Source organism: Myotis daubentonii, chromosome 1 (genome assembly GCF_963259705.1).
Source record: "Myotis daubentonii chromosome 1, mMyoDau2.1, whole genome shotgun sequence".
NCBI classification, from domain to species: domain Eukaryota; kingdom Metazoa; phylum Chordata; class Mammalia; order Chiroptera; family Vespertilionidae; genus Myotis; species Myotis daubentonii.
Window position 1 is genome coordinate 11,221,689 of NC_081840.1, and position 12,910 is coordinate 11,234,598.

Sequence of the window (12,910 nt, forward strand, 5' to 3'; positions counted from 1 at the left end):
CCGCAACCAAGGTACATGCCCTTGACCGGAATCGAACCTGGGACCTTTCAGTCTGCAGGCTGACGCTCTATCCACTGAGCCAAACCGGTTTCGGCTTGTTAAAGATATTTTTAAAAAATTCTTTATATGCTATGAAATGACATAGAAATGGACTATTTTATTACTTTAGTTATTTGTACCTGGAAATCAGTAACTGTGGAATTCACATTTTAAAATGAAAATGTCTCTTTTCCACATAGATTAGTATACTTACAAATTCCAGCAATTTGACATCAAAGTCTCAGTACTCTTAAACCTTTCAGATAAAATATGTAAATATAGGAAGAAGTGAAACATATATTAGGAAAGAAAAGGCTTCGTGAAGACATTTTCCAAGTTCAAGTAACTTTCAAATTGTAAACCACATAGAACACAAATCAGTTTTCAGGGATTTAATACTTCACAAACTCATCTGATCATAGTGTATACACATTTACAAAGTAAAAGAAGTATTTTCATATTTGTAATTTTCATTCCTATACATTTAAACAAAACTTTAAATTTGCGTGTTTTCGTTACTTGGAATTGCAATTAGCAAGCACATAATGCTTATTATTTCTATTGAAAAGAACTATAATTATTTTTGAAATAAGAGACTTAAAGAAAGTAAATAGCCTTAAAATTAAAAGATGTTCAATTGAATAACTTCTTTCCTTAAGTTTGAGAAGACATATAGTAGACCTGAAACTGAATCATAAATGGATAAATGATAAGACTTTGGTGTGCCTTTCAGCCATCCTCACTTTTGGGGTTCTGATCCACAGAGTGTACTAGCCAAGTGGGAAATGATCATTTATTAGTCTTAAGTGCTGCCTAACCCTCTAAATGCATAGCTTTATGTAAATTAAGTTACAGATTACTTAATCCTGAGGCTAAGGGGAGATTCTTACCTCCTATTCTGGATGTAGGCTTTGAGGATTCAAAGTTATGAATTATTATTAATCTCTCCTCTAAGGAATTTTAACTCTCCTCCATGGCTGGTGGGGGCAAGGAGCCACTGAAAGTTTTTCTAGTGCAACAGTGACATGACCTTGTTATACTGTGTGTGTCAGAAAACCGAACTAATGGTTGTCTAAACCAGGAGTGCTAAACTCTTTCTCTAAATGTCCAGAGAGTAACTATTTTAGACTTTCCAGGCCCAAGATCAACCATATTGCATTGGTATTTATAGAACAAGAGAGAGAACTCCTGCCCTGCCTTATCAGTTTGCACCCAGAGGCCATTAACTAGAGACATTGTCTCCAAGATCAGCCTGCGATGGTGAAGGGGACTGGCAGGTTGGGGTGGGGACCATGTCAGCCTCCCTCTGCCTCAGTGACACATAGATCCTCCCGGAGAGGCCTGCCTTCTCAACGTGGGCAGCTGGCCAGCGGCAAGGCAGCTCCTAGACTGTGATTCCACTGTTAGGGGCCCAGCAGTTGCCATTAGCAAAGTCCTGTAGATGGTGACCAGCTCAAGCCCTGGGAGCTGCTGTCTAGCAGCCAAAAGTCAGAGAGCAGAGAAGGAAACAGGCGTGGCCTCTGCAGCTCTCGGTGCAAAGCTGCTCCAGTGGGAGCCCTACAAAAGCAGGTGGTGCAGGATGTGGCCCCGAGCCCAGAGTTCGCCACCCTGCTCTAGATGCATGGTCCACGCTCTAGTGAAGGCCAGCCCTCCCACGGGCACTAGATTCCTTTTCCTCTCACTTACTCAAGGACATCACTCCAAGCTCTTCGCCCCTTTCTCTCCCACATCATCCGTTTTTCCTCTACTGTCTTTCCTTTCAGCATTTAAGGCAGTGTTACTTCTCCTTCTTAGATAAGTAACTCAACAAAAACCTTTCAACTCTCCCCTCCTATTATTAATCAATTTCTCTTCTTATCTATGTACTAAAACACCTCCGAACAATAGTTTATCCTTTCAATTGGAGATTTATGTCCAAGGTTGTGGTGTGAGTTTGATCCTCAGTTAAGGTGCATGGGAAGCAACTGATGGATGTTCCTCTCACATCGATGTTTCTCTCTCTCTCTCCATCCATCTGTTCCTTCCTCTCTCTCAAAATCAAATATATCCTCAAGTGAGGGCTAAAAAAAAAAGGCTATGGCCGGAGGGCAACCCTAACTATGTCTGCCTCAGCCAGACAAGGTGTTGCTCAAGTCACTCATTGAGAAAACGTCTTTTTCTTTTTAACTCTTCTTTTTGTTCCATGTCTTTCTATGTGAACAACAACAGAAGGAATTTTACTGTCTTACGTTATATATTTAAAAGTGGTACTTTCATCATATTTTTGTGACCCAGGGGGAGGATTGGTTGGCAGAAAAGGCTACATAGGCACACTGGGGAAGAATGAAACAATGATGTGTGCGGTGTATGGATGGACGGAAGAGATGGCTTTTTCTGGAACGTCCACAGGAGATGTGTGCATCTGGAGAGACATCTTTCTTGTAAAAACAGTTAAGGCACATGATGGGCCCGTATTCAGTATGCATGCATTGGAAAAGGTAAGTCATCTAAAGATATCTTAAGTTCAACAGAATTTGATCTTGCAGTGTAGAGCATTTTAACAAGTAAAGGGACAGTGGCATTCAGCTTGGTTGAGCCACTCAGTAGTAATCTGTGAGCTAGTCTACCTGACCTTGTTTTATTCCTCTTTCAAATGCCTGAACCCAGAGTGAAATAGGTCTGCTGTTTTAAAAAAAGTCTAAGTTAATATGTATTAATCACTTACTATGGGTCAGAAATTGTTTAAGTGTGTTATATATTATCACCATGCCCTATAAGGTAGCTCCTGGTACTAACCTTTCTTTTTAAAGGATAGGATTATGAAGCCTCCAGGAGAATAGATGTGACCTGCTGAAAGTAGTAGCGCTACCTTTTGGTTCCAACTTACAAACTGTGCTTTTAAAGTCCTGTCCTAAAAGTTGCATGTATCGTGTCACTGTAAAAATTTTTGCAGGCTCCATATTGAAGTTTAAAAACATGCAGTGGATTCTTATACTAATTTCCATTTATTACAACCAGTAACTTTTACCTATAAATGTTCTTTCCTCTAGAATTTTTCAATACAAAGAGGCTTATTGTTTTGAAATATTTGGATTTTTATTAACTTGACACCTTTACTTTTGTAGGGATTTGTTACTGGAGGAAAAGATGGTGTAGTCGCACTTTGGGATGACTCCTTTGAGAGATGTCTCAAGACCTATGCTATAAAAAGAGCTGCTTTGGCCCCAGGATCTAAAGGTGATTTGAGATTTAATTTACTTTGTAGGAAAAAAGAGTAATGGCTCATTAACACCTGTGGTCACTGAGGTAGAGCACATGCAGTAAATTGTTCCTTTGTTACTAGACAGGCATCAGAGCTAAATGGGAGAAGCCACTTAACTGAATGCTAGAATCACTGTTGTCCTTTCAAACTGTTATCTGTGACATACGTGGTAAAACGTTAACCAAAAACAAGATTATTAGTGTTAATTTTTAACATTTTTAATTTTCCAAAGAAAATTGCCACCTGAACATCACGTTTACCACCAATCAGGAGTTTGTTTGGTTTCCTCTCGGTGTTGTAGTGACCCTGCCTGTCCAGCCTTGCAGGCCCTCCTCTGCTTCACCCTTTCTCTCAGCACATTCAGCCACCGAGTCACACTCTGACCTCCAGGCCTTCCTTTCTATATGCTAGTGCAGTCGTCCCCCCTTAGCCATAGTTTTACAGTTGCAGTTACCTGTGGGGAACATTGGTCTCAAAATATTAAATGGGAAATTTCAGAAATGCACAATTCGTAAGTGTTAGATTGGTGCTGTTCTGAGTATTGTGATGACATCTCGTGCTCTTCTGCTCAGTGCTGCCTGGGATATGGATCTTTCCTCTGTCCAGAGTCACCATGCTGTATATGCTCTCCACCCTTGAGTCACTTAACCACCTCGGCTATTAGATCCACTGTTGTAGAATCAGTTTTTGTGTTCAAGGAACCTTTATTTTACTTAATAATGGCCCCAAAGCACAAAAGTAGTAATGGGGCAACTCAGGCATGCCAAAAAGAAGCCATAAAAGTGCTTCCTTTAAGTAAAAAAGAAAAAATTACTAATTGATAAGGCATTTTTATCATCTCACAGCATCACAAGAAGAAGGGTGAGTACAGTATAATACGATATTTAGAGAGGGACCACATTCACATAACTTTTATTATAGTGTATTGTTATAATTGTTCTATTTTATTATTGGCTATTGTTGCTAATCTCTTACTATGCCTAATTTATAAATTAAACTTTATCGTAAGTATGTATGTATAGGAAGAAACATAGGGTTTGCTACTATCCGCAGTTTCAGACATCCACTGGGAACCTTGGAACATATCCCCTGTGGTGGTGGGGGTGGGGGGGAGCTACTGGACTTTGGCCTAGATTTTGCCCTTCTCCCTTTTGCTCCCTCCCAGTTACATGGCCGAATATTCATTTTTCAAATCTCAAACATTATTTCTTCTAGGATACCTTTCCCTCCCATTCTCCTTCCAGAAAAGGTTTGATTCCCTTACTGTATGCTCCTTTTCCAATACTATGCTTCTCATACAGACAGGGTCTGTTTTTCTCATTATATGCCCTGTGAGGGCAGGAGCTGGCTCTATCATGTTTACCCAGGTATTTCTGAAGCCTGCCTTAGGACACAGTAAACACAAATGGATTCATCTGAAATTGAGTTGAATTAAAATTACTAACCAGAATATTATACATGCTCTTAGAGGGTCAGAAGGTGGATACGGAGGTACAGATATAAAGGGAAAAGAAACAGTTATCAGAATGATAGTAGGGGATCTGGGATTATATAGAATCATACATTTGTAGTATATAGGTGGTACTTGCATTTGAGATTAGTAAATTGAATGGGGAACATGCAATGCATTTATTAGAATACTTAAAATATAGGAGAAAGCAACCTTGTAATGTGATTTTCATTGTCAGAATAGTATCATTGGCAATATACTATATAGCCTTGTACTATTCTAATTGATACCTAGAGGAACATCTACATTTAACATTTCAGGTCTTCTCTTGGAAGATAACCCATCTATACGTGCCATATCGTTAGGACATGGTCATATTTTAGTTGGCACAAAGAATGGTGAAATACTAGAAGTGGATAAAAGTGGCCCAATAACACTTCTGGTTCAGGTAATTTCCCAAATGTTAATATGCTTTTTATCCCTTAATATACAGTTGATACAATACCTAACAGCCTAAGTTGATAGTGGTGAAAATGATGTTAAATTAATTAGATAAATATTTGTTAATGTTACTATATATCAAAAAATTTACATTTAATTATAGCTAAATGCATAGCTTCAGTAAACAAATGTGCATGATATCATGGGGATAATAACCAATATTTTAAGTAATTTGTTATTGTAAAACAAACCAATGGAAAGAAAAAACAGTTTGTTTAATTTAACCCAGTGCATTTATTTCATGTTTAATTTTATTTCTTTGAGGTATATTTGTTGAACCTATGGCCATTGTTTTTCTGTGAAACTTCAGTTCACTTCATTCTTTCTCAAGTTTCTAACTTAGAAAACTTAAAAATAAATGTATGCTAAAAATGTACTGCTGAAAACATCAGTGAAAATGAAGGGTGGGGCTTAAGTAGGTTTACTGTAGTTTGTATGGAAAATTTCATAATAAATAATAATACAAGAATAAACTTTTGTGTATTCACAGCTATAAGCCTACTTTTGCCCCACCCTGTATGTCAATAATAAAACAAAAAATCTAGAAATATATGCCTGGTGGTTTGGCTCAGTGGTTGAGCAGCAACCCAGGCACCAGGATGTCGAGTTCAATTCCCCATCAGAGCACATGCCCAGGTTTCGAGCTCCATCCCCAGTAGTGGATGTGCAGGAGGCAGCTGATTGATTATTTTCTCTCATCATTGATGTATCTATCTCTCTCCCTTCCTCTCTCTGAAATTAATAAAAACATTTTTTAAAATTCAGAAATATAAAAACGTGTGTGGTAGAAATGTAAAATGAAACAGCAGGGAATGCTGTACTAATTTTTCACATGTACATTTTCAATATGTATTATGTTTTTTTGAAAAGTAGGGAGGGAAATAAATTGACAGCATAAAATACACTAAGTGAGGTAGGCTCTACCCCAGCGATTTTCAACCTTTTTCATCTCATGGCACACATAAACTAATTACTAAAATTCTGTGGCACACCAAGAAATATGTTTTTTTCCAATCTGACAAAAAAATAAGTATAATTTTGTTTCATTCACACAGGATAACTATTGTTGTGTTGGCTGTTGTCATATTTTTTATTTGACAGTCCAAGGGAAAAGAGGTCAGTGTCACTGACTAAATGGTCAGGTATTGCATGTTCTAAAACATCCTTGCTACGCACCGATTGAAAATCGCTGATTTACCCTAATGAAAAATTGTCCTCATGCAACTCTGTACAATAACACCAATTTTGGGTTTGCCTTTTACATGTAAGAATAATTATGTTCTTTCTTAATACAGACTTTTTTTCTCTCTAACTCTCACTTCACTCCTGTTAAGATACCAAAGAGGACACGTAGATGAGAATATTGCACATACTTCAATGTTAATATACTATCTTGATGTACCAAAGAGAATTTATAAGCAAATAACATATTTTATATTAAATTAACTGTCAGACTTTCATGTCTTATACTTTAATTTTAGTCACATCATATTCCATTGAAGTAAAGAGATGATGGCGTCGTGGTGTTTAACATGTTTATGATTTCTTGGAAAATAATAACATAAGTACACTTCTACAGATGAATCCATAGATGGAACTCCTAAAACACACACCCACACATAATTTAATAATTATAAAATGACACCCTAGTATTTTTATATTTATTATAGAGTTTAAGGTTTCAAATATACTCTTATGCATTAGGAACAAGATAAGGATACCAGTTCTCGCCATTATTGTTCAACTCTGTGTTGGGTTTTAGCAAGTTTAGTAAAGCAAAACAAAATAAAAAAAGGTATGTTAGAAACGATACTGTCAGTATTTGCAGAAATTGTAACCCTATATATTGACTATTCAAGAGAATAAACTGAAAATTTAGTAGAACTTATTAAGAACTTGTGTGCAGCCCTAACCAGTTTGGCTCAGTGGAGAGAGTGTCGGCCTGCGGACTCAAAGGTCCCAGGTTCGATTCCAGTCAAGGGCATGTACCTTGGTTGCGGGCACATCCCCAGTAGGGAGTGTGCAGGAGGCAGCTGATCAATGTTTCTCTCTCATCGATGTTTCTAACTCTCTATCCCTCTCCCTTCCTCTCTGTAAAAAATCAATAAAATATATTTTTTAAAAAAAGAACTTATATGCAAAATCAACACATAAAAATCAATATAGTATTTCTATATATTAGCAATAACCAGTTAGAAAATATGAAACAAAAAGGGCACTCATAAAGAAAACTATACAGATAATCAGGAAAAAATACTGGTAAAAATATGCAAGGCCTGTATTAAGAAAAGTATACAATTTTACTAAAGACATAAAAGAACTGAGTAAATTACAAATTCAGTATGATCATAATCTAAATCCTAATGAAATTTTTTTACAGATGCTGAGACTTTAAAAAATATTTTAAAGTGGTCAAGAAATTTTTGAGAAACACTTCATGCTAGAAATAAATACAAAACTGTAGTAATTAAAGTGTAGCAATGTATGTATACAATAGGAGTATTCGTATGTATATACCAAAAAGTATGGACAGCAATATTAGTAGCTGCAGAATTCTGTGGATCAGTGTGGAAAGTGTGCCTGTTAACAATATCAAGTACTGTAATCCATGAACATGGGATCTCTCCATTTTATTAGATCTTTAACTTTTTCAACAGTGTTTTATAATTTTCAGTGTACAAGTCCCATATTTATTTTATTAAAGTGACTTATTTATTAGTTCTAATAGTTTTTTAGTGGATTTTTTAGGATTTTCTGTACACAAGATTGTGTCATCTGCAAATATAGTTTTACTTCCCCCTTTTTAATTTGGATGCCTATTTCTTTTTCTTGCCTAATTAGTGACCGGACTCTCTGCAAATGTTGAATAGAAGTAGTGAGAGCAGACATCCTTGTCGTGTTCCTAATTTTAGGGAGGACGCCTCCAATCTCACACCATTAACTCCAGTGTTAACTATGGATTTTTCGGAGATGCCCCTTGTCAGATTGAGGAATTATTCTTTTCTTCCAAGTTTGTCTCATGTTTTTCTCCAAAGTATTTGTCAAATGCTTTTTCTCTATCGAAATTATCATGTGGTTTTGATTTTTTATTTTATTGATAATGATGTATTACGTTAATTGGTTTTCAGATTTTAAACCAACGTTGCATTCCTGGTATGAATTCCATTTGGTTGTGGTGTATCACTCTATAATGAAATTAGTTTGCCAGTATTTCATACGGGATATGGCCTGTAGTTCTCTCGTAGTGTCTATCTGGTATTGGTATTAGGGTAATACTGGCCTCATACAATGATTGGGGGAGTGTTCTTTCCTCTGGAGGCCTCTTTCTCTGAACACCACCAGCGTTAAGGCTCTATTGTCTTCAACATTTCCCTGGAACATAAATTGCCCCACAGACTAAACCAATTAAAATCAGGCTTCTTAAAAGGAACAGTTCCCTAGGTTAGCGTGGGATTTTTTTGTTTATTTTTTATTTTTTTACTCTTTAAGCAGTCTCCTCTCAGCTATCCCTGAGTTTTCCCTGCTTCTCTTGGATAAGCTAGCTGACTTTCGGTTTAGTCTGTTTGTCCCTGGAGTCTGTCAGTTACATTTCATCACCACCTGCTGCCTCCATCGTTTTTGAGACCACCTCTAGGCCAGAACTTTTCCACATTAGCAGTAAATAACATCAGGTCCTTTGAGAAGAGATTAGAAGCTCTTTTATGGCTTTCTTCTCACCCCAGTCAAAACCTCTAGCCAAGGCTCTGGAGTTGAGGGCGAGGACAATGGAGTGCTCTTTCCTTTAGAAGCTGAGTGCTTCTGTGTGTGTGTGTGTGTGTGTGTGTGTGTGTGTGTGTGTGTGTGTACGCGCGCGTGCAGGGGAACAGTACCTTCAGGTCTTACTGGTTGACACCGAGGTCTCAGTATGCTCAGGGGCACTGAAGCTGGGGTAGGGCAACATTTCAGAGTGAGGGTGGGCAGAAGAGGGGAGATCCCACCTCTGGGCAGCACCTGCATCAGTAGCAGATACTGGGGGCAGGGTGGGAAATGCTGGCACCTGCCCCTTCTGGGAAGATACCCTGCTAACTAATAACTGGTGAATAGCAGGGGGAGTGTCCTTGGTTTCCTCCTCTGTTGTGGAGCTTCCACATCAGTGAGTTCGGAAGAGGGAGAAGAGGATGGGTCTCAGCTCCAATACTGCAGACGCTCATTGTTGTTCATCTCAGTTTTCTGAGTAAATGTTGCTTCACTTGTTGCTTTTCCTTGGAACCATATCCAGAGACCTGAAATGTGTGGTGTATTTTTGTTATTATTTTCACCACATTTACTGGTGAGGAGGTCTGAGGAACTCCTTACTCTGTCATGCAGGCTTTCCCCCTACGTGGCCTTTATTAACATTTGAGGGCAGCCAATTTCTACTTTCTTCCTCCAGTGAATGTTCTAGGATTTTAAGCTACTTTTCACAGTAGCTTGATTGTATTGTAATTGTGGAGATAAAGTTGTTACAAAGGTATTTTATAGTGTATTCCGAAGATAAAGAGAAAAGTTTTAGTAGACTTACTCATTATTCATTGTTCTATCATTATCACATATTATCAAAAGTTGTCTTTCGTTGTTTTCTAAATCCACATAGCTTTAGGTTAAATTTATCTTAACTATGTTTTCTATATAGGGACACATGGAAGGAGAAGTGTGGGGTTTGGCCATACATCCTTATCTGCCCATCTGTGCTACTGTAAGTGATGACAAAACCTTGAGAATATGGGATCTCTCTCCTAGTCACTGTATGCTGGCTGTCCGGAAACTGAAAAAGGGTAAGAGGCTCTCAGACTTGAACATAGAGTAAGTGGTCACAATTTTTATAGCCCTCACAGATGTAAGAAAGCAATGGTCAGTATATTATAAAAGACTGAATATCCAGTCTGTGTCCACTTGATCATGATGCTATATAAACAAAATTAATTATACCCAGTCTTTGCTTTATGGGACCTCCTGTGCTCATGCCTATCCTGAGCCAGTTTTCAGCTGGTTTGTGTTGAAAGAAAGAATATAGGAAGAAACAGAAGCTAAGCTTTCTACCCTTTATGACTGGGGAGTATGTGTCATTCAGAATTAAAAACTAAGAAAGAACGCCTTAACTTAAAAAGGTGTAGCAGAGGGGGAAATGGGACATATCTATAATACTATCAACAATAAAAAATATATTTAAAAAAAGGAGTAGCAGAGTTGATGGGAGGATATTTTAGGGTGAAACAGAACTGAGCACATTTGTAGGAGGTAAATGAGGCTGGCCTATCAGGGGGTAGAGAGGCAGAGGGTTCAGTTGATGGAGCAATGATGTTTCTATCAGCTGAGGGCCGATGAGGATCTACAGAGCGCTTCAGATTTTTTAGTAAAGTGGTAGGGAATGTTATTTTATAGTATGAGGATAATTATAGGCGGAACGCTGGTTGAAAAAGTTAGAAATGTGATAGACTCAGTAGATGAAGGGCAGGATCTGTCTAGCTGTACTAAGGGCCTGCTGAAGTCATGTAGCATGAATTTGTAATTCAGTCATTTAATTTACTTCCTTCTACTAACTTAGAAGTTACAGAGTCTATCCTCTTCTTCTAGGGTTACTGTTAAATGTTTAACATGTATCCTTAACAAAATCTGAAGCTAATCACAATCTCCAGAACACTTGAACTCCAGCCACTGTACTTCCTTTTTTTAAAGTTATTAATGTGCAGCCTTTTCATTCTTTGGTGGTTTGTTTGTTGGCAAGAATTCAAGAGAATTACCAAATATTTCAGTGGTTCTGTACCACTGAATTATAAATGTGAAAAGTTAAAACGGATTCCAAAACCACAGTCACACTTCTGTGTACACAGAAAAACCGTGTTACCAAATATTCTTTTCTTCACAGGGCCCTAGGAAGTCCTGATTAGTCAAATTTGGACCATACTTGGTTTTAACATCCATCAGATTTTCTTTCTTTTTTTTTGAATGAAGTATAAGTGGCATATAACATTACGTTAGTTTTGGATATACAGTGATTTGGTATTTGTATATAATGTAAAATGATCACAATAAATCTAGTTAACATATACATCACCATACAGAGTTACAAAAATTTGTTTATTGTGCTGAGATCGTTAAGGTCTGTTATCTCAGTAATTTTCAAATATGAAATACAATGTTATTAACTGTAGTCACCATGCTGTACATTACACCCCCATGGCTTATTTTATAACTGGAAGTTTGTACCTTTTGACTTCACCCATTTTGCCCACCCCCAAATTCTCTGTATCTATGAGCTTTGGGTTTGTTGTTTGTTTTAGATTTCCCATGTAAGGGAGATCGTATGGTATTTGGATTTCTCTGTCTCACTTACTTTAGTATTAGTAGCACAATGCCTTCAAGGTTCATCCATGTTGTTGTAAATGGCAAGATTTCAGTCTTGGTGATGGCTATTTAAATAATAGCTCAGTGTGTGTGTGTGTGTGTGTGTGTGTGTGTGTGTGTGTGTGTGTGTGTGTGTGAGAGAGAGAGAGAGAGAGAGAGAGAGAGAGAGAGAGAGAGAGAGACATAGAGACATTTTCTTTATCCATCCACCCATCAGTGGACCCTTTGGTGGTTTTCCTATCTTGACTATTGTAAATAATGCTGCAGTGAGTAGAGGAGTACATACATAGTTTTGAGTTAGTGTTTTTGCTTTCTTCAGGTAAATACTCAGGAGTAGAATTGCTGGATTATATGGTAGTTTTACTTTTTATTTTTTTAGGATTTCTGGGTTTTTTAATCCACTTCAATTGGATATTATTGTTTTATGCAGTCAGAGTTTACTTAGGTTATCTATGCTTATACATTTCTTTGTTCACCTTTTCTTCTTATATCTCAGACTTTTTTCTTGTATCAGTTTCTTTCTTCCTAAAATACAGTCTTAGAGTTCTTCAATAAAGATTTGTTGGAAATTCCTTCAGCTTCCTTTGTCCAAATCAGTGGCATAGTAAGAACAGACTGGTGGGAGTGGCCCATTCTGGCAGCTGAAGTATTTTATAACTGACATCACAATTCTTAAAAAGCAAACTCTTTTTATTCAGTTTTATTATTGTTGTTTTAAATTCTCATTAGGCAATGCATTGCCACTCAGGGTGGACTATTGCCACCACCCTGCCCTTAGTACTCTACAGTCTGAACATGTTTTGATTTTTTACTTTCATTCTTAAATGTTAATTTAACTGCTTCTGGAGTTTTTAGTTGAGAGTTATAATCCCTCTGGTTTCTACTATCTCTTTTACTTTGTTGTATAGTTCTGTAATTTAATAAAACCATGAATGTATGCATTTTATTTTAATGTATTCTGTTTAGGATTTGGCGTGCTTCCTAACTCTATGGATTTATGTCTTGTATAAGTCCTGAAGAATTGTCTGCTGGAAGTACTGGCTCCTTTTGGGGCTGGATCTTTATGTTAGACTAGAGGCCCAGTGCACACTGCACTGGTAGGGTCCCTAGAGGCTGCCAGCTGCTGGCCCGGACTCCCTCCCTTCCCCCAGCCAGCCCCAACCCCTGCTGGAACTCCTGGACGAACTCCCAGTCGAGGGGACAATTTGCATACTATGCTTTTATTATTTAGGATTGCAGAGGAGAGTCGTGATTCTGTATTTTTGTTTTTACATATTCTTCTATAACCACTTTTTAAAAATGTCATCATTGATCCA

General features: G+C 37.6%; 1 protein-coding gene across 13 annotated transcripts in view; it reads left to right on the top strand.

Moving 5' to 3' along the window:
• The window catches only part of EML5 (EMAP like 5), a 102,796-nt gene that overhangs the window by 40,424 nt on the left and 49,462 nt on the right, over positions 1-12,910 (top strand). For all 13 annotated transcript variants that reach the window (XR_009451910.1, XR_009451911.1, XM_059688437.1 and 10 more), the window contains 4 exons: positions 2,314-2,516; positions 3,144-3,255; positions 5,051-5,178; positions 9,883-10,024. Coding sequence is in view for 11 of the 13 variants with exons in the window: in XM_059688437.1 (XP_059544420.1) it covers positions 2,314-2,516; positions 3,144-3,255; positions 5,051-5,178; positions 9,883-10,024 (585 nt within the window). In the remaining 2 variants the exon portion in view is untranslated. The remainder of the gene's footprint in view (positions 1-2,313; positions 2,517-3,143; positions 3,256-5,050; positions 5,179-9,882; positions 10,025-12,910) is intronic.